The 26793-nt window shown below is 39.1% G+C and overlaps 1 protein-coding gene across 2 annotated transcripts in view; it reads left to right on the top strand.

Annotated features, from left to right (window-relative positions):
- Positions 1–18113: 18113 nt before the first annotated feature.
- The window catches only part of snx7 (sorting nexin 7), a 156756-nt gene continuing 148076 nt past the window's right edge, over positions 18114–26793 (top strand). Inside the window, exon 1 of one of the 2 annotated variants that reach the window (XM_039734726.1) lies at positions 18114–18349. In XM_039734726.1, the coding sequence (XP_039590660.1) occupies positions 18179–18349 (171 nt within the window). In that variant the 5' untranslated portion in view covers positions 18114–18178. The remainder of the gene's footprint in view (positions 18350–26793) is intronic. The other variant, XM_039734725.1, reaches the window with a different exon arrangement.

Raw genomic sequence — 26793 nt, 5'->3', positions numbered from 1 at the left:
ATTGAAATGTTTAGTTGGACTGAGGTGGGCTGGTGCCCTGCCTGGGGTTTGTTTCCTGCCTTGTGCCCTATGTTGGCTGGGATTGGCTTCAGCAGACCCCCATGACCCTGTAGTTAGGATATAGCGGGCTGGATAATGGATGGATGGATGTTTAGTTGGAATTACTTTGTTTAGAACATTTTCATTGTTCTATCTGAACTTTTTTTGAAGTAAATCCAAAACTGACTGGCAGAGAATTTTGTTTTTCATTTCAATGTTTCAGAATTAAGCTAAATGAAACATTACCATCTACACTGGCTATTCCATCATGAAGAACAAGGAATTTCCATAGTGACAACCAATTTGCTACAGTGCTGCCTTTTGTTGGTAACCAAAAAGTATATGTATAGGCAATCATTAATTAACCTTGTCTTAGCTGTTTAAGGCAGTTCTATCTTGAACTGTATAAATTAAATTTTTATACAACCAAAACTGTTTGGCTAATAGAGGGGTGAATCTCTGACAAAGTGCAATGAGCTGTTGAGGCAAAAATTAAAACTAGTTGGCCTCTTGCTTATCTCTTCTTGAAACAAAACTCAATGGCCTTTACTTAGAGTTAAATCCTTCTTTTTCAGTCAGTTGTGCTTAAATGAATTTACAAACACAAGTAAATGGCTAAAGTGTTGTTCTGTAAAGAGTAAAGATTTTGACACAATTGAGACTAGCCAGGTAATTATGAGTAAGACACTTAACCTACTCACATATAGGACTGTACTTAGCTAATGACAAAAATGGAAAGATATGTTGAAAGGAGCCATTAGAAGTAGTATTTCAAAAAAAGGTTTTGCCACTTTTTTCCTTGAAACAAATACTGTATATATCTTAAATGTATATTTACTCCATTATTTTATGATATACTAAAATTGTGTTATTACATTAAAATTCTTTGGTCTAAAATGGTAAAATACTAAGCATACTTTGTAAAAATTTGGCCTGTACAAAGATGAAGGAAAACACCCTTCTACGCCTACTGCTGCATTGCTTTCTACTAAATGGATTAAATTGTGACATTGGATGGGAATCTTTCACTTGGTCATGTCTGAGTGTGTCATCTAGCATTATAAAAACAAGTTAAGTGCACTGTGTCTGAAGTGTGCCTGTAATAACAGCACTGGAGTAGTGGCTCTTCTGTATCAGGAAGGTTGCCGGTACACATTCCATTACTCCAAACTCCTTAACTTGAAAATTGCTCTGGGGCACTTTACAATAGCTGGCCCTGTACTCTGACCTCCAGAGGTCATGCAAAAATTCCCCTTGGGGATTAATAAAGTACTGTACTGTATATCAAAATAAAATAAAATGTAGCAATATGGCAAAGACACATGACTGGAAACTGACACCTCTGCCATCAAAAATATGGTCATGGCGATAAAAAGTGCCCAAAATGGCAACAAGCATAGAGAACAATATTCATAGAATGGTGACACAAAGGCATCAAAAAAGAAATGATACAAAAACAATCAAAAACTAAAAATGGTATAACAATTAAACCAGGCACTAAACATGTTGCTTTTAACAAACCAGCCCACTCTATCCCCAGAATCAGTCCTTAGCTCCTCTTGGGGAATTCATAGATGTTCCCAAGTTTATAATAAATTCTCTCCAGCATTGTGATGTTGACTTAAATTGAGCGTATTTTTGTAATCTTCACGGGCAGGATACCAATGTGCAGTTGTAGTTTGCAGGGTATTTTTTCACTTAAGTCCAAGGACACTTCTGTTTCCTTCTCCTGAAGCCCCTGTGACAGTCCCTCCGGCTTCTTCTACTAGAGCCACAGGAGATGTTAGCAAAATGGTGAACCAGCAGGAAGTTAAAAAGCTGTCCTAATCCTAATCTCAACTGCTGCCTCTGCATTCTCATACAATCTTCTCTCTCCACCCATCCATTGGTTATTGTCTCATTCTTCTTTGGTTTCATTCATGTCCTCCTGCTCAAGATCATGCTCTTTTTATTCAGCCACTGACTTCATCTGTGGCTGCTGGGTCAAAGCAAATATGTGCAAATAACATGTTGCACAGGGATTTTCAAATTGTGTTTTTTTTCTTACATGATCCTAGTAAATTTAAGTAAAACAGCCTTTGCCTAAAATCATGTGCATTCATTTTTTCCTTATTAAACAACTTTCAATATAACAGAATGATGATTTGAAAACTGGATTTTAGAATTTTTTGCAATTTTTTTCAAAATAGAAAACTGAAATAAGACCCTAGTGCAAATATTTAGACACGTTACTCAGTACTTTGTGGAAGCCCCTTTGGCAAAGATTACAACTGGACTCTTTGGTATGATGAGACAAACCTCACACACTTGCATTTGGAGATTTTCTATCATTCTACACTGCAGATTATCTGAACATCTGTCAGGTTGGATGTAGACTATCAGTGGACAGTTGTTTTCAGATCTCTACAAAGATGTTCAATTGGCTTCAAGTCTGGGCTCTAATTAGGCCACTCAACAGCTTTAACAGAGTTTACCCTCAGCCACTCTTGTGTCGTCTTGGCTTTGTGCTTAGGGTCAATGTCCTGCTGGAGCCGTTGGCCCAGTCTGAGGTCCAGGAGCACACAGGACTAGGTTTTCATTAAGGTTATTTCTGTACTTTGCCCTGGTTAGCTTTCCCTCGACCCTGTCTGATCTTCCAGTCCCTACTGTGAAAAACAACCCCATAGCATGATGCTGCCACTGTCATGCTTCATTCTTAAACTGATATTGCACAGGTCATGAAAGGTTAGTGGTTTCCTCCAGATGTAACAGGCTTTGAAATAAGGTCAATCATGGTTTCATCAGACCAGGGAATCTCATTTCTTATAGTCTGAGAGTCCTTTGCAATTCCAGGCAAGAATTTACATGTTGTCTGGTCACTCTACCATAAAGCCAAGGTTAGTAGAATATTGCAGAAGTAATTGTCCTCTAGAAATTGCTCTGATCTCCGCACAGTTTTTTCTGGAGTTCAGCCAAAGTGGCCATCAGGTTTTTAGTCACCTCTCTTACCAAGGCCCTTCTCCCCTGATTGCTCAACTTGGCTGGATAGCCAGCTTTAGGAACAGCCATTGTTGTTCCAGACATCTTCTATTTAAGAATTAAGGAGGCCTTTGTGCTCTTGAGCACAATCAAGGTTGCAAGAAGATCATGTAGCCTTCCCCAGATCTGTTCCTCAACAGGATCCTGTCTCTAAACTCCGCAGGTATTTCCTTTAATCTTATGGCTTGGTTTTGATCCTGATACACATTATCAGCTATTGGGCCTTCTATACACAGGTGTGGGCCTTTGTTAATCAAGTGCAATCAATGTAATTTATCACAAGTAGACCACAAAGAAGGTGTAGAAATGATGAGCAACAGAATGGGATGTACCTGAGCCAAATTTGATGTGTAATAACAAAAAGGACTGAATGCTTGTGATGTTTCAGTTTTTTTGTTTTTAAGAAATCTAAAAAAAACCTAAAATCCTGTTTTTGCTTTGTCATTCGAGGGTATTGGAATGTTGTTTGATATGGGAAAAATGAATGTAAACAATTTTTGCATTTTGCAAATTACAAAATTTGAAATAAGTGAAGGGGCCTGTATACTGTAACACTTAACTTGGTGTGCTACTTATGTAACATGAATATAATTTGCACATACACTATGTTTTACAAGATTAATGTACATAATATTTATAATTCTGCAAAGTGCATATGCTATTAATTGAAACATATGGCCACCTCCCTAAAATATCTTCCCACACATCTCCTCCTCCAATTCTGTTTCTCTCTGTCCTTCTTTCTCCCTCTCTCTGTTTGTTGTCTGCTACTCTTGTCAATCGACTCTTTTATCCATCATATCCTATAACTCCAGATTAACTGTGCCTGTGTGCTTCAGATGGCATTAACCATGTGCTAGAATTCTTTCCAGCCAAGCCCTGGAATCATTTACAAAGCAAGAAATATCAGGTTGGAATTCCATAGACTGACATCTTGTATTCAATCACTAATAAGGCTTCAAAAAAATCCCCAAGCTAACTTTTCCATTATCTGGCCTCTAAGAGGGGCTTCTTGGTTCTTGTCAAGACCACCAAAGACAGGTTGGGAGCATGCACTGATAATGCTTTGCTGTACCCACCACACAACAAACCACAGGGATTGGGACCTGAGTGCAGCAGGTGACACCTGAGCACCACACTGGAACAATGTGAGTTTTTTTTTTTTTTTTACGGTGGCTAGAGTGCCAATCCTGCCACCAAACCCCTATAAGTTGGAAGACCTTCTTGCAGGGCTGGTTGCAGATTAACGTCATACCCAGGATAAAGCATATTAAGGGCCACGCTCAAGGGCCAAAAGGAGCAGAGTCACTTCTGCCATTTACGGAATTCAAACCGGAAATCTTCTGATTGCTGGCACAGATCCCTAGCCTTAGAGCCACTACTCTGCCCCTGTGACCACCAGACACAAAAAAATGAAAATATAAATTTGTACTAAAGGTGTCCTAAGTTAACAAGTTTCTAGAAGTGGCAAGAAGACAAAATGTTGAAAACAGCACATGGAATGTAAAGCTCAGCCATTCCCTATTCATACTTGATTCGAACATGATTAGTAAAAAGCTAAAATGGCATCTGTTTGTGAAAATGCAAGAGCTTGCTTTATCCCACGATTTTATGCAGCCAGTGCTAGCACATTCTTATTTTAATTCTGACACTAATGACAAAAAATACAACAGTGCCAAAAAATAGAAAAGACAAACAGACTTAAAGACAGACAAAGTCTCCCTAATTTTCTCCCTAATTGTTGATAAGAAACATAATGACTTGCTTCATGAAGTAGAAGTACATAATAAACAAGAATAGTTGCATCAAGTATTGGAAATATTACAAACTAGCAAAATACCCGCGCTTCGCAGTGGAGAAGTAGTGTGTTAAAGAAGTTATTAAAAAGAAAAGGAAACATTTTAAAAATAACGTAACATGATTATCAATGTAATTGTTTTGTCACTGTTATGAGTGTTGCTGTCATATATATATATATATATATATATATATATATATCTATATATATATATACATATACACATCTACATATATATACATATATACACATATCAACATATTTATACACATACATATACATACATACACACACATATACATATATACTGTACATACATACATACAGATAAATATATATATATATACATATATACACACATATATATACATACCACATATATATACATATATATATACATATATATATATATACATACATACATACATACATATATATATATATACTGTATATAGAAAATCCCCGCTTCGCGATAAAGAACTGCTTTTAAATTTTTATTAAGAAGAAAAGAAAACCTTTTTAAACTGAGGGAAAATATACCAATAACTATCTGTTAAGGATCTCTTTGTATACCACGTTGTCAGTTCAGCAGTCCGGTTGTAATATGACCAAGCTGTGCACTGAGATTACTTTTGAGAATGCAACGTATAGTTTTGTCCAGGAGGAAAGCAATGTTGTCTCAAATCAATGGCAGCCTTTTGTAGGGTGTGTCCCTGAGACTTATTAATTGTCATCGCAAAGCAGAGCCTTACTGGAAATTTGAGGCATTTGAATTGAAATGGGAGATCAGAGGGTATAACGGTGATGCGAGGAATACATTCAGAGTATGGTGCTCTGCTGTTTTTTTGTGTAGCTGCCTTCACACAGCTTCTTCGCTGCTTTATAAACGAACGCCATATAAGGCCGTCGTTTCTCCTTGCTTCGCGGTTCTGTACTGTTTTATTATTTGTTTATTACGATCGTTATTGTGTAGCTATCTGAGACTTACTTTACTGTTCAGGTACCCATTTCTTTTATTTAATCCGCAGCTTGTATGCTATTTTTTGTTCGTTTATTACGATTATAGATATTTATCGATTTCCTTCTTTTGCTGACTGTCTGCTCATATAAGGCGCTCCGCTAGTTTTTTGTGAAGCAGCCTTTACACAGCTTCTCCGCTGTTTTATAAACGAATGACATATAAAGCCATCCTTTTTCCTTGCTTTGCCAAGGAAGCTGCCTTTTTATTTAATCCACAGGTTCTCCGCTGTTTTATTGTTCGTTTATTACGATTATTATAGTTCTCTTTATATATCACGTTGTCAGTTCAGCACTCTGGTTGTAATATGACGAAGCTGCGCGAGCTCACTCTTGAGAATGCAACGTATAGTTGTCCAGGAGAAAAGCAATCTTGCCTGAAATCAATGGCAACCTTTTGTAGGGTCTGTCCCTGAGACTTATTACTTCTCATCGCAAGCAGAGCCTTACTGGAAATTGGAGGCATCTGAATTGAAATGGGAGATCAGAGGGTATAACGGGATGCGAGGAATACATTGAGTGTGGAGAAACTCTAGAGACAGCGTGTGTATTAACTTGTGGATTTTTCTGTGAGTATTTGGTGGCAGCGTGAAGTTGCTTCCAAGACCGCATTAGCTATGGAGCTTAGCTCGGAGCATATTCTTTTCCCACCTTGTCAATTGTGTAATGCGTTTTTTGAACAGGTTTGATGCATGGAAGTGATCACTCGCACTGCGTTCAGTCAGTTCAGGTGAGTTGCTCTCTTGTGTGATGTTGCGATGTCCACGGCTTTATTTAATGTTAGCTAAGACCCAGCAGTTAAAAGTTTCTCGCTACAGCAATTTTCATTCCGTTACAAAGTGATCCAAAGTCTCGTTTATACCTTGTGTCTTCTCATTAAACTTGTATCTCGCAAATAAAGTATTCAGCATTTTTCTTCAGCGCTCTTTGGGAGCTCTTCCTTCTTTTCTACGTACTGCGGTCACAGTCAGTTCACGTGATTACGTGGGAGGCGTGATGATGTCACACGCAGCTCCACCCCCCATGGCCATCGAGCTGACGTCCATTACAGTATATGGAGAAAAATAGGTTCCAGTTATGACCATTACGCATAGAATTTGGAAATGAAACCTGCTTAACTTTTGTAAGTAAGCTGTAAGGAATAAGCCTGCCAAATTTCAGCCTTCTACCTGCACGGGAAGTTGGAGAATTAGTGATGAGTGAGTCAGTCAGTGAGTGAGTCAGTGAGTGAGTAAGTCAGTGAGGGCTTTGCCTTTTATTAGTATAGATTGTGCTTCAATTTAAATGTTTAAAGTCACAACATTCTTGAATGTATTTGTCATTTTTTCAGCCACTGATAGTCCAAAGAGGGCTAAATTCCTAGTAAATGATCAAAAATCACATTATATTCATTACCACTAACCTTGAAACAGCCTAAGACAATACCCCACATGCTTTCGCTGGAAATTTCCAATTTTTAGCCTTCTGGGACTAGCTCAATGATACAAAATGAAATATCAAGTATATTATCGTATTTGTGATCAGCAACCTTTCAATCACATAAAATGGCGCTCCACATGCCTGTATTACTGATCCTCATTTTTTTCAAAGTTTTGTATTCTACTTGTGGGTGAACCCCTGGGGCTGGTTGATGTGGCAGGCACAACTTCAAGCACTTCAAATCATTTTTGCTGAAGGCACTTATTGGTTTACTTTTTATCATGAGGGAGTAACTTAGTACACAAAATATGGTCCAAGAACAGCAGTGGAAAAAAGAGGGGTGTAGAAAGCCTTGTATAACTAGATATCAACATGAGTTCCATGATATATTATGCGTGGGGAGTTTTCTAATACCAATAAGTCAGAAAGCGCCATACAAAAACAAAGTGATTTCAAAGTGTTCATAAGTCATTCTTACGAAAACACATAGGGTACAAAGGAAAAACTGCAAGCCTCTCATGTTCATGGCAGCCTTGGCTTTCTGTGACTCACCAAATAAGTCTCTTCCTTAGGGCTCCATACTCTTGGGAAGTGGGTTTCCAAGTGAACACCTACTTCAGGTGCCATTGTTTACTAAAAAGTTCATGAAACAGAAGGGGTGCAAAGTTCGGCAATAACCGGAAGTGTTGGCACCATCCATTTCAGGACTCATCCTAGTAGGGACAGGGAAAACAGAAGAAAGTGTAAGTGGCCATTTTTTCTAATTCACTGGAGACGAGTGGCTTACCTCACTAAAGCTCCGTAGATGCTCTCTAAGCACATGCGTGTAACAACAGACAGAAACAATTCTCACATGGCTGTATGACAGTGTTATTCTTGTGCTGATATAAATGTCATGTCTTACAGAGAAAAAATGATTGAAGTAATGCCAGGAAACACTTTAAAATGGCATAATTAATCTTATTTAGCCTTAAGAAAGACGTGGTCTTAGCTGATTGTTTATGATCTACACGCCCCATGTATGCATCTAATTCAAAGTTAAAGCACACATATAGATATACAGGTGTTGCACTTGTAACATTATAAATATATTTTTCCTAATGCTGTCTGACATTATCACATCAACCATGCATTTAAATGTGACATTAAGAAAATGTCAGGGAAAATTAACTATTTCCTTTATGCAGAGCTCCCTTGCGTCTACCAGAATGAGGAAGTGATGATCCACGTCGCCTAATGTCACAGGCATATCTAAATGTGTCTGGGTTTGCTGACCTTATGAACACAGATAGGCTGTAATCTATGATCATGTGCTAAAATAAATGTTGCTCGCATTTAATTTAGAACATCTCCCATAAATAAGCTCCGACAGAGGCAATGTACTGTGCAGTCGGGTACACATTTCATTCTAACTAAAGTTACCATTGAACAAGGTGCCAACTGCCATCTGATTGCCTTAACCTGTTACTGCCTACGTCAATGCCAGCAGTGTCCAATTAGGGTGACCTTTATAGAAACAAACACAGACACATGCGGCTCTGAGCATTTTAGTTTTAATGTGTGGTGAAAAAAATTTGATTTTTTATTAAGACAATGAATGAACAAGAAGGAAGACTTTCTGTAAGTATACTAAATGTTATCTGATAAAAATAGAAACATTTCCTTATTTTTTAAATAATCATGATTTATAACAATTACATTTTTGCATCTTGTTTTATTCATTGTTTTTTTTGAGACATGGAATAGAAATCACTGAAAACTGCATTCTTCAGAAACATCCCTTTTGGCAAACTGATAGCTTTGCTTTAGCCAAATTATTAATAACGTTTTTTTCCAATTATTTATTTTTCTATGCACAGTCCAAGTTCCAAGGCGACAGTTCAATGGAAATAACTAAATGCCCAAATGACATTTTCTATGTGTCCTTGAGGTTGCCAGTCCTTTTTCCAATGTTTTTCCAGCCCCTTATTAAATTATGCTCAGTGGTAAAATGGCACTTATTTCAGCTTCTAGTGTTTTACCTTCCAAATTATGTTGTTTTTTCAGCTTCACAAATGACATTACTGATTACCTGTACTGTGGCTAGAATTAAATCATAACCTCTGTAATTCTTCCACAAACAAGCTGCAAAATAGCCAAGCTGTCAATGGCCCATAGATCCCAGCATTCCTGCTATACCAAAACTAATGGAATAAACATATCCTCAAGCGACTAAGATTATCTTTACTCACACATCATCTTCAGAATTTAGAACACAAAAAAGAAGCAATGTATCCTACTCAGATCTTAATAATTGCCTGCAGGGTGGTCCCTCTTTATTGCACAGATAGCTCACATGTGTCAGGTGGTATTACTGGACCTTAATGTTCCAAAACCTGTTTCTGCAATCTTGCCCTTTGAACAGATTATGGACTAAATGCATCCCACTCTGTGTTTTTAAGGGACCTGAAATGGGAACCATTAAGAAGATTAGATTAATAATCTGTTATTGACTTAATTGTCCAGGTTTTGTTTAATATAGTGCCTGTCATAAAATGCACTATCACTATCACTAGTGTTTCGGAAAGCAACTGATTGTGTTGCACAAACAATACACATTTTTCAAGCACAACAAATAATTTCTGAATACATTTACAGTATGGCATCATGGTGGCGCAGTGGTAGCGCTGCTGCTTTGCAGTAAGGAGACCTGCATGGAGTTTGCATATTCTTCCCATGTCTGTGTGGGTTTTCTCCAGGTGTTCTGGTTTCCTCCCTAGTGTGTGCTTGGTGTGTGGGTATGTGTGCCCTGCAGTGGGCTGGCACCCTGACCGAGATTTGTTCCTGCCTTGTGCCCTGTGTTGGCTGGGAGTGGCTCCAGCAGACCCCTCCGTGACCCTAGCTGGTTGGATAATGGCTGACTGACATTTACAGTATATGCTCTGTGAATAGGATTAAATAAAAAAAAAAAATGAAGAATAATTTGGCTGCTTTGTTTATAAAATGTAGCATAATGTGATTTTATTCTTGAACTTTAAAGTATTAATAAGGATTATAGATTTTTTTATGTTACTATAACTGCATGTTTAAAGTGAAAGTTTTTTTTATGTAATTGAACATCTGATCTCTGTAACAGTTTGGCTAACCACAGAAACAATGAGGGTTAGTAGAGACAGCAACCACAAAGCTAAACTAGCCAAAAAGGAAACACCACTGTTAAAACTGCAGGCTAGCAAAATGAAAATACCAGAACTTTAATTGGTAACCTTTCTGGACTTTTCATATGCACAAAATCAAAACTCTTGAACCACTTACATTTACTACTTGCTCTCAGTTGTCACCTGGGGCATAAATGAATAAAGAAGAGACATATTCTAATAGGTGAAGTAAAGCACAGAAGCAGCCAGTTCAAGGTGCCAATGCTGCTGGGATGTCTCTCCTTACAGGCCAGGTGAGTGCAAAGGTAAGAGAATGAGAGTTGGGGTGAAGAACATGTGGGTCTATGCAACAAAGACTCTGGGTGTGGGAATAAAATTGCCTATTTTTTTTATCATCAATAAACCCTTCCATGATAAAACAAAGCTACAAAGAGTGAAGGTATAGTTTCATTTTTTTTCAAAGTCCTCATTTTTAAACAGCCTACAGTATATTAAATACTTTAAGCATTATAAAGTACTAGCTGCCACTGCGCTCCATGCGTAATAGTGAAACAGGACAGTGAGGAGGGTCCTGCCCGCTCCCCACTCCTGACGTAACACTTCCCCTCCCTCAGCCCACAGCTTCTGTTTTAGATTAGCGCAAATATACTGCTACTCCAAACAAACTATGATTCTTAGCGCAATGAGGGAAGGTGCAAAATGAACCAGAATGTTCAAGCAAATTATCGAAAAACCCGATCTAAATCTAAGTATTTGTCTCGTGAAAATTTCACAGACATACACACAGACGTTGGATTATATATATATATATATTACTCAGCAAAAAAGAAACGTCCTCTGACTTTCAACTGTTTTTACTTTCAGTAAACTTAATGTGTAAATATTTGTATGAACACTAAAAGAGTCAACACCATAAGACATAAACTAAAAATGTTTCACAATGTGTCCCTGAATGAAGGGAGGCTCAAAATCAAAAGTACCAGTCAGTATCTGGTGTGGCCACCAGCTGCTTGAAGTACTGCAGTGCATCTCCTCCTCATGGACTGGACCAGATTTGTCAGTTCTTGCTGTGAGATGTTACCCCACTCTTCCACCAAGGCACCTGCAAGTTCCTGGACATTTCTGGGGAATGGCCTAGCCCTCACCCTGCGATCCAACAGTTCCCAGACGTGCTCAATGGGATTGAGATCCGGCTCTTCCACTGCGAGGATGATCAGCTGTCCTTCCTGTCTCCCTGTAGCGCTGTCTTAGGCGTCTCACAGTGCGGACATGGCAATTTATTGCCCTAGCCACATCAGCAGTCCTCATGCCTCCCTGCAGCATGCCTAATGCACGCTCACGCAGATGAGCAGGGACCCTGGGCATCTTTCTTTGGGTGTTTTTCACAGTCGGTAGACAAGTCTCTTTAGTGTCCTGTATTTTAGAACTGTGACCTTAAATGCCTACTTTCTGTAAGCTGTTAAGGTCTTAACGACATTCCACAGGTGCATGTTAATTAATTGATTATGGTTAATTGAACATGCATGGAAAACATTGTTTAAACCCTTTACAATGAAGATCTGTAAAGTTATTTGGATTTTTAAAACATTATTGTTGAAATACACAGTCCTGGAAAAGGAACGTTTCTTTTGCTGAGTATATATATATATATATATATATATATATATATATATATATGTGGTCCCCGGCGCCCAGGAAGACCGGAGGAGAGCTTGTGCCTCCTCCAGACCGCGAGGCGTCCTCCCTGGTTATGTTGGGGGCCTCGGTTGAAGGGCTTGGAAGCCCAGCCCTGTAGGGACCCGTGGCCACCGCCAGGCGGCGCCCCAGTGCCTGAATGTCCCGGGAGCCCAGCACTTCCGCCACACCAGGAAGTGCTGGGGAAGACGACGGGAGACACCCGGACGGCTTCGGTTGCGCAGCCGGCACTTCTGCCACACTGGGGCGTGGCGGAGGAATGCCGGAAGCAGCTGGAGCCCATCCGGGTTCCCATTTAGGGCCGCCTCCCTCCAGCCATGGGCAGAAGTCGGGTGGAAGAGGACGGAGCTGGAGGGATGACTAGAGGCGGCCAGGAGAGAGAGGCACAGAGACTGTGTGGCCTGGACATTGGGGATCGGTGCTGGAGGCACTGGGAGTGCACGTGACTATATTAACTTGTAAATATTGTAAATAAAAGTGTGTTGGGTGAGATTACGATGTCCGCCTGTCTGTGTCCGGGCCAGCGTTACAATATATATATGTATATATATATATATATATAGAGAGAGAGAGAGATGTATAATATCATATAAGCAACAGGAAATACATATATGTGCTGTTACAAGGCTTAGTGCTGCCACCTTATGGATACACCATCCTAGGTTTGAATAATGTGCTCATTTGCAGTCTGTGTAGGGTTTGCATAGTCTGCCTCTATCTGTATGGGGTTGTCTCCATGCATTTTTTTCCTATCATATTCCTAAGACATGCATGTTAAGTTATTCAGCAAATGGACTGCCTCCCCATCCAGTGTTGGTCACCACCATGCTGCCAAGACAAGCTCCTTCCCATCAACCGTAATGTTCCCACATATCTCTTCCTCCATTATGTCATGTCACGTTATAGCAGTACACGCTTAGAGCTTAGTAAAATATCTAACTAGAGAGCTTGGTATGTTCATTAAACAAAAGAGCACTTAATATTCTTGTAAATGTGAAAGACACTATAAACATAGACTAAAGGAGTGCTTTTAATACAAGTGGATCAGTAATGGGCACAGAGCTCCACTCCAACGTGGAGGTGGGGTACTGGTATGAGCTGGTATTTTTAAAGATGAGCTAGTTGGACCTTTTGCATTGAAGATGAACTCAAAATCAACTCCCAAACCTACTGCCAGTTTTTCGAAGACACTTTCTTCAAACAGTGATACAGGAAAAAGACCATGATTTTTATGCAGGCCAATGCTCCATCACTTGCATCGAAGTTCTCCACTGCGTGGCCAGCCAGTAAAGGCCTTAAAGATGAAGGAATAATGACATGGCCCCCTTCCTCATCTGACCTAAACCCTATCGAGAACTTTTGGGCACTTCTTAAGCGCTAGATTTACGGGGGGAAAAAACAATACACCTCTCTGAAGAGTGTCTGGGAGGCTGTAGTCACTGCTCCACAAAAAGCTGATCATCAACAGATCAAGAAACTGACAGACTCCATGAATGGAAAGGCTTATGACTGTTATTGGAAAGAAGGGTGGCTATATTGGTCATTGATTGATTGATTTATTTTTTTTGAAATGTCAGAGATGTTTATTTGTAAATTTTGAGGTGTTTGTTTATTATTCTCACTATAACAGATGAAAATAAACAAGTGAGATGGGAAAATTTTCATTTTTCCTTTAGTTGCATAATAAATCTGCACACTAATAGTTGCCTAATAATTGTGCGCACATATGTATTCCCCTGATGATGTTCACACTCACATTTCCGTTGTGAAACATTCAGGTTTCAGGTTTATTAACATTTTGGATTGACTGATAGCACTGTGTTTGTTCCATATTAAAATTAATCCTCAAAAATACAACTTGCCTAATAATTCTGCACTCCCTCTATAATATATACCTCGCTATATCGGCGCTTCGACTTTCGCGGCTTCACTCTATCGCGGATTTTAAATGTAAGCACATCTAAATATATATCACGGATTTTTCGCTGGTTCGCCGCTTTCTGCGGACAATGGGTCTTTTAATTTAGGTTACATGCTTCCTCAGTTTGATTGCCCAGTTGATTTCATACAAGGGACGCTATTGGCGGATGGCTTAGAAGCTACCCAATCAGAGCATGTATTACATATTAACTAAAACTCCTCAATGCTAAAAGATATGCTTCCCGCGTGGCGCTTGTTTTGTTTGCTTCTCTCTGTCTCTCTGCCTGACGGAGGGGGTGTGAGCAGAGGGGGCTGTTTACACAGTGGCTGTTTGCCTAGAAGATAGGACACTCCTCTACAAAATGCCGCTTTATCGCGGTGCTTCTGTATACTTAAAAGTACGTAATGATTTTTTGATTGTTTGCTTTTCTTAGCGAGCGCTGCTCCTTTGAAGATAAGATATGTTTGCATTCTTTTAATTGTGAGAAAGAACTGCCATCTCTGTCTTGTAATGAAGCACAGTTTAAACGTTTGACTAAAGGGTGTTATTTCATGTCTAGAGGGCTCTAATAATGTTAACAGTGTGGGAGAGTTTATAAGGGCTTAAAATATATAAAAATAACCATACAAACATATGGTTTCTACTTCGCGGAAATTCATTTATCGCGGCAGAGTCTGGAACGGATTAACCGCGATAAACGAGGGTTGACTGTATATATATTTTGGTCCCCGGCCGGGACGCCCAGGAGGACCGGAGGAGGGCTTGTGCCTCCTCCAGACCGCGAGGGGGCGTCCGCCCTGGTTATGTTGGGGGCCTCAGGTGAAAGGTTTGGAAGCCCAGACTTGTAGGGACCCGTGGCCATCGCCAGGCGGCGCCCCAGTGCCTGAATGTCCCAGGAGCCCAGCACTTCCGCCACACCAGGAAGTGCTGGGGGGAAGACGACGGGGGACACCCGGACGGCTTCCGGATGCGCAGCCGGCACTTCCGCCACACTGGGGCGTGGCTCGAGGAATGCCGGGAAGCAGCTGGAGCCCATCCGGGTTCCCATTTAAGGGGCCGCCTTCCTCCAGTCATGGGCAGAAGTCAGGTGGAAGAGGACGGAGCTGGAGGGACGACTAGAGGCGGCCAGGAGAGAGAGGCACAGAGACTGTGTGGCCTGGACATTGGGGGATCGGTGCTGGAGGCACTGGGGAGTGCACGTGACTAAATTAACTTGTAAATATTGTAAATAAAAGTGTGTTGGGTGAGATTACGATGTCCGTCTGTCTGTGTCCGGGCCAGCGTTTACAATATATATATGTATATATATATATATATATATATATATATAGATATAGATATAGATATAGAGAGAGAGAGAGCGAGAGAGATGTATAATATCATATATGCAACAGGAAATACTTATATGTGCTGTTACAAGGCTTAGTGCTGCGACCTTATGGATACACCATCCTAGGTTTGAATAATGTGCTCATTTGCAGTCTGTGTAGGGTTTGCATAGTCTGCCTCTATCTGTATGGGGTTGTCTCCATGCATTTTTTTCCTATCATATTCCTAAGACATGCATGTTAAGTTATTCAGCAAATGGACTGCCTCCCCATCCAGTGTTGGTCACCACCATGCTGCCAAGACAAGCTCCTTCCCATCAACCGTAATGTTCCCACATATCTCTTCCTCCATTATGTCATGTCATGTTACAGCAGTACACCTTTAGAGCTTAGTAAAATGTCTAACTAGAGAGCTTGGTATGTTCATTAAACAAAAGAGCACTTAATATTCTTGTAAATGTGAAGACACTATCAACATAGACTAAAGGAGTGCTTTTAAGTAAATCACTTTATTCTAGGTATTGTTGGATTTTTGTACAAATTGTAGTCATCTGCTATTCAAACACACTTGCATTATCTCTCAGAGCAATTGTTATGACTCTGAACAACAACAACAATTTATTTCTTGTATAGGCCAAAATCACATAAGGAATGCCCTGTTTTTTGACAGCCCCCAACCACCCCTGACTACCTAGGTAGACAAAAAAAAAATCATTTAATAATTTCATCTCCTTTCTATCAACACATCTTCAGTTGCCTAATTTGCTTCTTGAAAGCACTCACAACATTTGACTCTTCCTCATTACCTGTGTCACTTAATTCATTGTTCAGACTCACGTCCACCTTTGGCTGGAGAAATCCTAGCAGACCTCTCCTTCTCCTTGAGAATGCAGATACTAAATGCAGCATTCTGTTCTTTGTTTTATTCATAATATTTCTTTGGCTTCCATCTGCAGCAAACCTTTGGTTCAAAAAACTGGCTGTGACCTACAAGTCCTTGCATGTCTCTGCTCCTGAATCCCTCCAGTCCCTAGTCTCTCCATATGACCCCACAAGTCATCTTTGTTGTGCTTCAAGTTATCTGCTGCCACAAATGCTATAACACAATGCTTTTACACAATGAGCGTTCAAAGACCACTGAAACTGCTCTCAGTCTGCTGATGTTTCAGAAGTCATGCCTCTTTGCAAAAAGTCTTGGGACAACTTAGACTTTCTAACACACCAGTCTGCTCCTAGTTTATTATAGCTCTGTCAGCCTAACTGAGCATTAGGCCACTGTGCTGTTGTTTGAGCTCTACTTTATCATCAAGCCTTGGTACTAACTAGAGAAATACACTTCTTGTGCTTTACTTTTGTTCTCAGACGCATGTATTTATAATCATTCAAACTGTATGAATGTTTTGTTATTGTAAACCACTTCAGATGTGAATTTCCCCTTGGGATTAATAAAGTATCTATCTATCTATCTATCTATCTAAAAACATCTTCATAACAATTATACTGTAATAACATTACCTAACAGTCCTGACAAACCTTATTAATCATTAAAAATAACCTACAAAAAAAGAGAAAACTCCATCTAGACTGTGAAAAATGCACCTAGTACACTGTTTAAGATCAAGATGAGGTGTTCAAACTCTTCTAATTTCAGTCAATTTCCATAAACTCTATTTTGTTTTCTGTTTATTGCTCTTTATCATTGAAAATATCCAGAAAGGGTTCTAGAGAAAGGACTAATTGATTAATTGGGCACGCTGTTATAATGAATAAAGTCCTTCATTTATATGAGAAACGAGCTTATGCCACTTTCTAACAAATAGCGGAATCCCATCTAATTTCTAAACCTTCTTGTTAAATTACGGGCCTGCCTTTTCAGTTTAAGGTGAGGGTTTGTACAGTATAAGGTCACATAGTACCATATACGTCTTTTGTAAATGAACTGAACATCTCAAATGTGAGGTGTTGTGGATTGATAATTTGCATCTGACACGTAATTATAAATTTTATTTTAATGTCAGTAAACTTACAATACGTAAAAATTATTTGCTGGTAGTCATGCAGCACATTCACAAAACTCATATCGCAACCGCAATAGACAAGCATTACTGAACATAACAGCCACCAGCATCGCATCACAAGTATTACGATGAAAAAAAATTAAATATAAAATCACAGCATGTACCAGACGGGAAAAATCACACAATATGTGATTGGGCTACCAAACGTCACGCATTTGTCATTTTACTGTTAAAGATGAGTGGACTCTGAAATACAATCTGACTTTCTATTTTAACGTAACATGCGCTTTTTTAATCAATGAAATTGAATGTTTAAAGCTAACCTCGTGTGGTAGCATCCACTCACATTTTTTATTTGGAACATCCTTAATCTCCCGTTGCGATATAACACAGAGCGTGCATTTAAATAAAAAACGGCTCTACGTGACATAAGGAAATAACTGATATTTGTAAAGTTTCACCTGGGTAAAAGTTAATACAACTTCACATGATGATTAATAGAGATTAAAGAAGATGTGATCGGAAACCAAGAGCATAACACAAATACTCTGCAAGACATTTATACGATGTGATTCTATCCACTATCATATTGCTAGTTCTATCTAGAATCAAAACGAAGTGATTGTTATCGGAGAGAAACGCACATAAAACTGCCGAGGAACTAATGGCACTATTTCAGGATATCTCGCCTACTTTTTTTCTCTGCCAGGCTACGATGTTTCCGCTGTTGCGCAGTAAGCCGCGCCACTGCAATCCGAAAGCGCTCTCAGGTTTTAGCTTTTTTTTTCATGCGTTTTGCTGATCTCGTCGGTTGCAACAGCTTGCATCCGATTAGCATGGAGAATGAAAGCTTAAGTTCAGCGTCCACTCCCAAGTGTAACCCAGCACTTAATTCTCCGGATTTCTCACGGCACATGCTGGAGCTGGATGAAGATGATGACTTGGAAGTTTTCAGCAAGGTAAACACATGGGGTGATTTCCCTTTAAAAATATGGAACAGTCTTGCTTGAGCCCTGCTACGTGGCTCTCTGTCGGGATTTCCTTTAGCTCTAACAATAAAGTTAAATCAAACGTAAGCAAAACAGTGCAGACTGAATACATGGCGGGGAAATAAAGGCAGCAGTGTTTGCTTCTAAGACATAAAAGTCAGTTGAAGTCTTACATTCCAAAGTTCGCGGACTAGGGGAAAGAAGACATTTCAAAGGTTACTCTCGATCTAAGCATACGAAGTTCTTTTAGAGCGGAGTGCGACTGGATCGGGAATTCCGTCACATCACGCGACCTACTAGTGGATCATCACAACACCGCCGTTAAAATGCACTAGCTAGCCTTTGGCCACGGGATATATAGGACGTGTAATTGCTGTGTTAGTTCAACATTCGCATTACTAGTCATGGCCTGTATAGCGATGCATTGAAATTGTTTTCCTAATTATACACGGGGACTGTAATCCCCGATCGTGGTGCAGGGTTTTAAGGGCTGTACAGTAGCTGCAGACTTTGCGCCTCAAGTCCGGTCTGGGTGATGCTCGTAGCTAAACTTGATGTTCAGTTAGAATGCAGTATGAAACAATAGCAGTGATATTCAGTTGTTTTAGAACCCGAAAGGTTTTCTTTCGAGACATAACTCGTATTTTCTCAAACTAACGTATGTGTGCCCACTTTAGCGCATAATAAGCGTGCTCCAATATCTCTGTTCCCTAAATAGAGGGACACATGCAAACATAAAATGGGCAACCTGTTAACGTTGATACTTCATCCACAAGTGCGTCTTTAATCTCTGACCTGATTAATATTTTTTTCTGAATTGATTTTAAAACACAGGGTAGCGAAAGTTCATAGTCTCGGGTGTACAATCTACAATAGTAAGTTGACATTATAATTTACAGTAGTACCTTTGAGGACCAAAATAAAGAAAAAAGATATGTAGAACATATGAACGTATTCTAGTGCTGCCAAATTACAGTGTTGTGTATGTTTCACATTTCATTTAATCTCTTATTAGAGATGCTAGTTATTTTGAATGCCCTGTACAAGTGATGGACGAGGAAAGTCCGAATAAAACGGCAGTGTTCTATGGGGCAAAAGTCAGGCTAGGATGACATTAGTAAACTGAGTAAGGTGTCATAAAAAAAGAAAAGCTTTTTACAGTACCCTTCAAAGTCAAACTTAAGACCACCTAGTGACTAGCTGTCTAAGGTGCCAAAGTAATAATTAGGGTAGCCATTTTTGGCTTCTGAGAGAACCAGCCATGTGAAAGTTCAGGAAAGAGCACATATGTTTCTAGATCTGTAAAAGAATCAATAAATAGATATGAACAGATGATAACAGATTTGTGAAATACCAACTGGTTTATGATTTTAAACATTGTTGCTGCATAAAATAGCACAGGCTAAGTTCCTTTTTTATTTTGTCTGCATATTAGAAACCTTTTTCAAATCCCAAAGAACTGATATTACGTGCAAATAAACCTCCTCAGGAACAAATAGTCGATTGTTAAGCAATGATTCATTGAGGAAGTAAACTGCCCAGTGAAGTACCATTAATAACGCGTTATTTTTGAGAGCGTGGACAACAAGATCCAAATCTAAACACACCTCTTGTGTGTGAGCTGTTGTCCAGACAGGCTCAATATGTCAGCTCTAAAGTTCACCTGCCACTACTGTGGGTTTATGCCAAACACTCTACAGGCCATCTTCTTTTAAGGACTCACAAACACAAACCCTTGTCCTAACTCCTGACACCAATTCATATATGTCACCCTAGGGTCTTGAATTTCTAACCTTGTGATAGCAATATTCTTTAAACCTGGGCAGTTACAATAGCATGTTCTCTCCATAAGGTGGTGATGTCGCTACACCTCTTGGTTTCTCGCCTCATTACTTTTAGAGCGTGCTCATTAGTTCTTTTGTGTAACTTTTTCCAGGTCATGTTGTGTAGAAATGAAAGGATAAAAGGGACCTTTCAATATGCTAGATATGCCAATATAAGTTTAAATAAAGTGCTTCCATCAATTTGTTTGTGAACCTGTTCATTATACAGTATGTCAGTGCCACAGAGTCTGTCCCAAAAGAGTGACCTTGTCATATTAACAAATGGAAGATGTTTGGGTTGTTCTTTGCATGAATGTAGAGGAATCAGTCTCTGCAACATTAACATTATGCATACAATGGCTTTTAATTACCCACTACTGTGGGTAACCGCCTTAGTGCTTAGTAGGTGGAATTCTTCACTGAACAAGCAGAAATATTTAGTTAGTGTACAGTGTATTTATTGTGATCAAACATTCAGCCCACTTGTATTGACTCAGCATTTTCTGTAAAATTTGTTCTGCATTTGTCTGTTTAGAGTAAAGAAATCTGTAATTTTCTCCACTCATTTTTGATTTAGAGGTGTCGCACAGATGTGAGGTGTTTTAAAAAGTAAACGGTTTAAGTTGACTGGTCCATTCATTCATCAGTCATCATTTTGAAGGTAGGGACACAAAACTTTGATGTCCAGGTATTAAAACTTTTGCAACATAGCACCTTACATTTATCAATAATTTACTCCATGTATTTTTGTTTTTAATGTGCTTCCTGAATTTTTGATCTACAGACAGAGATTAAAGCTGATTAGTTTACAGTAAATGCTGATTCTGTAACAGCAGAAGCAAAATGATGTCAAAGACACCCTTTTTGTCATGGTCTCATGTTGTCCTGGGTGGTGGTCATACTGTCTCTAGAGTTATTTATTGCAATTTACAGTGGCATATGTAATAAAAAAGGTCACACTTAAGTATTTTGTGTCACTCGATTCCACTTCAGATTCAGTCCTGTGGACCCCCTTAACTGCAGATGTTCACACCACCCACCTGCTGTTTTTAACTGAACTCCTGCATTTATTAAACAAGCTGTTATTTCCCAGTTTCTGCCTTTTTTGTGTCAATACAAAATTTACAAAATGTGTTTGCTAAAGTTTTAGGGCAGTGTTCTCCAACTCCAGTTGTGGAGAGCTACTGTGGCTGCAAGTTTTCATTCTAACTCTTTTCTTAATTAGTGACCAGTTTTTGCTGCTAATTAACTATTTCCCTTTATTTTGATTGACTTTTCTTTAGACTCTTGAGCGCTGAATTCTTTTTTCCTTAAACGTCACCTGAACACAAATTTAATGTGAAGTGAGCCAACAGATGATCAACTACTTTGGGGCCTCAAACTCCAACCAACTTCACTTCATTCAGTTTCTTAACTTGAAGCCAATTCTCGTTGCTAATTAAACTTGTTATTTAATTCCATGGCGCTCATTCTGCCATGGCAGACATTTTCAAAACTGTTAGTTTTCTTTTTTAAGAGCGCTGTCAAAATGTTTTGTGGAGCTGAGCAGATCAACATTACTGACGCCTTCACCTTTCTTTATTTTCAGGTATTGTGTGATGGACGCAGGTTGTTGTTTATGTGTTGGTACATTTTATATTGTTTGGTTGCTAATTAAGGACACAAATATTTAATGGGCCTGACTCTTAAGTTGTGCATCAATTAAAATTAAGGCAAAGAGTTAATTAGCAGCAAAATCTGGTCACTAATTAAGAAAAGGGTTAGAGTGAAAACCAGCAGCCACAGTAGCTCTCCAGGGGCCTCATGTATAAACGGTGCGTACGCACAGAAATATTGCGTAAGAACTTTTCCATGTTCAAATCGCGATGTATAAAACCTACACTTGGCGTAAAGCCACGCACTTTTCCACGGTACCTCATACCTTGTCATACGGAAGTTCTCCCAGACTGGCGGCACGCAGTGTCAAAGCAGTGCTACTGTTCCTGTGTGGTTACACCTTATTTTCCTAACGCGGCTTTATAAATACACTGAAACTAACCGCATATTGTTTATTAGTGTAATGCATTTGATTGTAATTAACTTGTAACAATATAATGGACCAGGGAATAGCCATAGTATTCCAAATACCATAACTGCTTTAGCGTTGTTACTCTCACTGCACTTTCTTCTTCTTCTTTCAGCTGCTCACGTTAGGAGTTGCCACAGTGGATCATCTTTTTCCGTATTACTCTCACTGCACCACTCGGAGTATTTATATCACTGTATCTAAGTGTGAATCACAGCAGCAGCTGATCGGAATGAGAATTATCGGTATACAACTTCAAGGACACACTGTCTCAGCCATGGCAAAACGTTTCAAAGCCTTTCCTGTACAGACCTCGCGGTTCAGAAACAGTTTCATCCCAAGAACTTTAAACTCACTCAATCAATTGGTCCTTATAGAACTGTTTGTACTTATAAGTACAATCACTCCACTTGCACTACAGTTATAATATTACACAACCTGAGCTACTTTATAAAGTGCGTATTTACATATGATGATGATATAATTTTTAAGATGAAATGCAGCAAAATATGTTTATTATATTATACAGGTAAAACTTTAACTTCATTTAAATAATCTATATTCTTCACTGGGACTGGCGTGAAGGATAGAATAATTAAACATGTACTACGAAGATATTTCAGTGTTCCTTAAACGTTTTGAAGAATCGGCGCTGTAAGCTTACAGATTGCTTAACATCTATTACAGAGCTGATTGTCTGGCAATCGGTTACTTGGAGAAAGAAAAGCGAGGATTGCAGGGGCGGCCACACCAATATATATTGAATATAAAACAGAAAGAGAAAATAACGACACAGCTGAAAACGCAGCGTCAAATTTCGACAAAAGTTAAACACTTGTGTCATGAGCACGAGTCGGCTATGCAGTGTCCACAATGGACGTGGCCATTCCCCGTGCATAAGATACCATATTGATATTGGTGGTCGAAGGAGCCACCGATTCTTTCTCTGCCCAGGCCGCCACAAGCCTAGAGCCGCCCCTGAGTAGTGCTGCAATAAATAATTTCATCGAAGGTCGCGCAATCGCTGCGCGTGAAACCCATGTTTAATAACATGCTTTAACTCCTATCGTCATGAAAATGATATCACGTATACATCTCAGTATTTTAGTTATTCAGAGAGCTGTAATATCACGAATGTAATGGATTCTGTGTCCAGTTGGAGGAAGAGAGCGGTTTAAGAAGCAAGTAGTGATTCACACACATAGAGCACATAGAAGATCACATACAAAACAAAGCATTTAACGTGCTACTTTAATTACGATGTGATTTGAGAAACTGGTTAATTAAACGATTTTAAGATGACCTTTATGAGGTTCTACTTTAATAAAAAAAAAAATAACATAATTAAAGTGGAAATGTCGAGATTGAAGTTGACATTTCGTGCTTTTTCCCCACTGTGTGCCTTTTTTTTCTCTGCACCCTAATAGGCTTTCATATGACACTAAGATGGTGGGAGCTACGACTCGCTTTTTCACAGGCGACTTTGATATCTGAGCTTTCAAGTTTCTCCAACACGCTATGTCACTCGATCAACTTCCTTTTGTTGATTATACCACGGTTAATTAAACAAATAGTATGTTTTTCCTTTGCCTCCACTTGGTATTCGCAGAAATTCTTATATTTTCCATCTTGCTTTTCCCATTGTCTTTTCACAGAAGGCTGAGCTTAAGGGCGATTTATATTGATTTGCATATTCAAAGAGGTGTAATTCTGGGGGGAGCTGGGGCGGGACATAAGGCGCGTGCACAAGCTTTACTTTTCACGCTGACCGGGATTTATGTAGCGGAAGAACGTGGAAATTGGAGTACGCACAGATTCCAGCATCTGGATTTTTCTGTGCGTAAGCACATTTCGGCTTTTGTGCTTACGTCATGTTATAGTGCGAATTCTACGCACGGCGTTATACATGAGGCCCCAGGACTGGAGTTGGAGACCCTTGTTTTAGGGGAATGTAGCAGGCATTTGTGTGTGGAACACTTAAGTATTTTTTCTTTTTCTTGTTTTTTTTAAGATCTTGCCTATTTTTATGTTCTGGCCATTTAAGCCTTGCTTTATTATACTGTAAGTGAATTTTCCTTTTAGTACTCCTGTCATTTATACCTTTGTCTGTACTGATCATCAATAATTAAAAAAGAATATAGTAAGAGAAGCATTTAAAGGTGTGACAAAAATGCAAATTTCTCATGTTTATTTACATGCAAATATACTAGGACATATTTCTGAATTTTGAAATAAGAGAAGAAAAAGACTAATTAAACAGTTACATCATTTAGGTGTAATACTGAATTATTTATTTGAGAAACTGGTTGGAATGAAACCCTGTGGCCACCTTGGTACCCCAGGACTGAACTTGGGAGCCCCTGCTATATATACTATGCTACGCTGGTCACTCCCTGAATTATCCTCTAATCTTCCTGAAAATATATAAGACCATTTCTGTGTGTTGCTGGAAGAAATAAACATACATACCAATAAGTACCAACTCATCTTTAATTATAAAGCTATGATACTGCCCTGAAGTAGACTGGCATCAAGTCCATTGCTGGTTCCCTCTTTGCACCCATTTCTACTGGAATAGGAAGCAGCCATGGTTCCCCAAGACATTGCACTGGAATAATTAACATTAAAAAATACAGTATATAGATGAATATTCAAATAGTGTTTATAATGCACATCAAATATTTAATGTATTTGCTAAATGGATGCCACAGTGGTGCAGTGGTTGGCCCTGCAGCTTCTCACCTCCAGATTGTTGGGTTCAAATTCTGGCCTTTGGTATTTCTATGTGGCTTTTCTATGTTCTCCTGTGTCTTGGTTAGTTTTCCCTCCTATATTAAGAAAAGTCAAGCAAAATGACACCTTTTATTGGCTAACTAAATATGCAAGCTTTCGAGGCAACTCTGGCCCCTTCTTCAGGCAAGATTTAATCATCTTGTAAACCTCTTGCCTGAAGAAGGGGCCAGAGTTGTCTCAAAAACTTGCATATTGTAATCTTTTTAGTTAGCCAATAAAAGGTGTCATTTTTCTTGGCTTTTCTCTACATTCATAATGGCTAACACGGTATAACACCCTAGTACTACCCTCCTATGTTATAAAAGCATCCATGTTATGTTAATTGGTGTGTGAAAGGTGGCAGGGTGCGTATGTGTGTACTGCATTAGAATAGTGGCCTGTCCAGGGTATTTTCTGCATTGCATCATGTTTGGCTCTGATTTTGTGCCCCTGAAGTGAATAAAGCGGCTTTGAATCAATTTATTTACTGAGCTGTGTGCAGCTCAACAGATAATAGTATTAGGATCCATAGCTACATCTTATATAAGTCAGATAAAGATGTATGGATTAACTGTATTTTCAAAAGTGAAGAAAGAGAAATACACGATTCTCTAAATATTTATTTCATGACATGTTCATGTTTTTCCAGTTCAGGGTCATAAGATGTTGATTCTCAAGGGAATTACAAATTTCAGATCTGGGAGTGTTTTGTTTTCAAAATCTCAAATGTTAGTCTCTAGAAGCCCAGATTAACAGATTCAGAAAATGTATTGATTGTTTTCAGATTCATAAAACACACCACTGCATTGTTTATTGAGAGTTTTTGGAGTATAGAACATAACTCAGTCTGAGTGAGTGTGTTTTGCTGACTGTACATGACTCGGGCTTTGTTTTAATAGTACTCCATTATGAAAGAACAAAGATGAGAGCTCACTGCCTCATACAAAAGTGCTGCCAGTTTTTCTGGTGAGGGCTTTGCATGGTTTTGCACGTGTGGATTCTCTTGGCGAAAAGAGAGCATCTGTCAAAGTGAATACAGTCGAGACTGAAAATACAGTTGGAACAAATTCATTTGCTAAAAAAAAATCATTTGCAACTTTTTTTTTTTTTTTTTTTGCAGTACCAATGTTCAGATTTTCTCTCTTTGGCAGTTCACTTGGTCTTGGAAATTAACTAGTCACTTTCTGGTACAGCACATTATTTTGTATGCGGCACTGTTCAGTTTTACTTGTTTCACTGTGTGTCAGAGTGTCATTAGCAGCAGCACCCTAACCACTGATGAGTTAATATAGAGCAGGGGTCTCCACCTGCAATCCTGGAGAGCTACTGTGGCTGCTGGTTTTCATTCTAACCCTTTTCTTAATTAGTGAGCAGATTTTGCTGCTAATTAACTCTTAGCCTTAATTTTAATTGATGCACATCTTAAGATGCAGGCCACTTAATGATTTCATTTTCCTTAATTAGCAACCAAACAATATTAAGACACAAAATGTACCAACACATAAACAACAACCTGCGACCATCACATAATAACTGAAAATAAAGAAAGGTGAAGGCCTCGGTGATATTGATCTGCTCAGGTCCACAAAACATTTTGACAGTGCTCTTAAGAAAGAATATCAACAGTTTTGGAAGTATCTGCCATGGCAGAATGAGCGCCATTGGAATTAAATAACAAGTTTAACTAGCAATGAGAATTGGCTTCAAATTAAGAAACCGAATGAAGTGAAGCTGGTTGGAGTTTGAGGCCCCAA

This window comes from Polypterus senegalus, chromosome 14 (genome assembly GCF_016835505.1).
Source record: "Polypterus senegalus isolate Bchr_013 chromosome 14, ASM1683550v1, whole genome shotgun sequence".
NCBI lineage: Eukaryota > Metazoa > Chordata > Cladistia > Polypteriformes > Polypteridae > Polypterus > Polypterus senegalus.
This window is presented reverse-complemented; position numbering and strand designations above follow the sequence as displayed.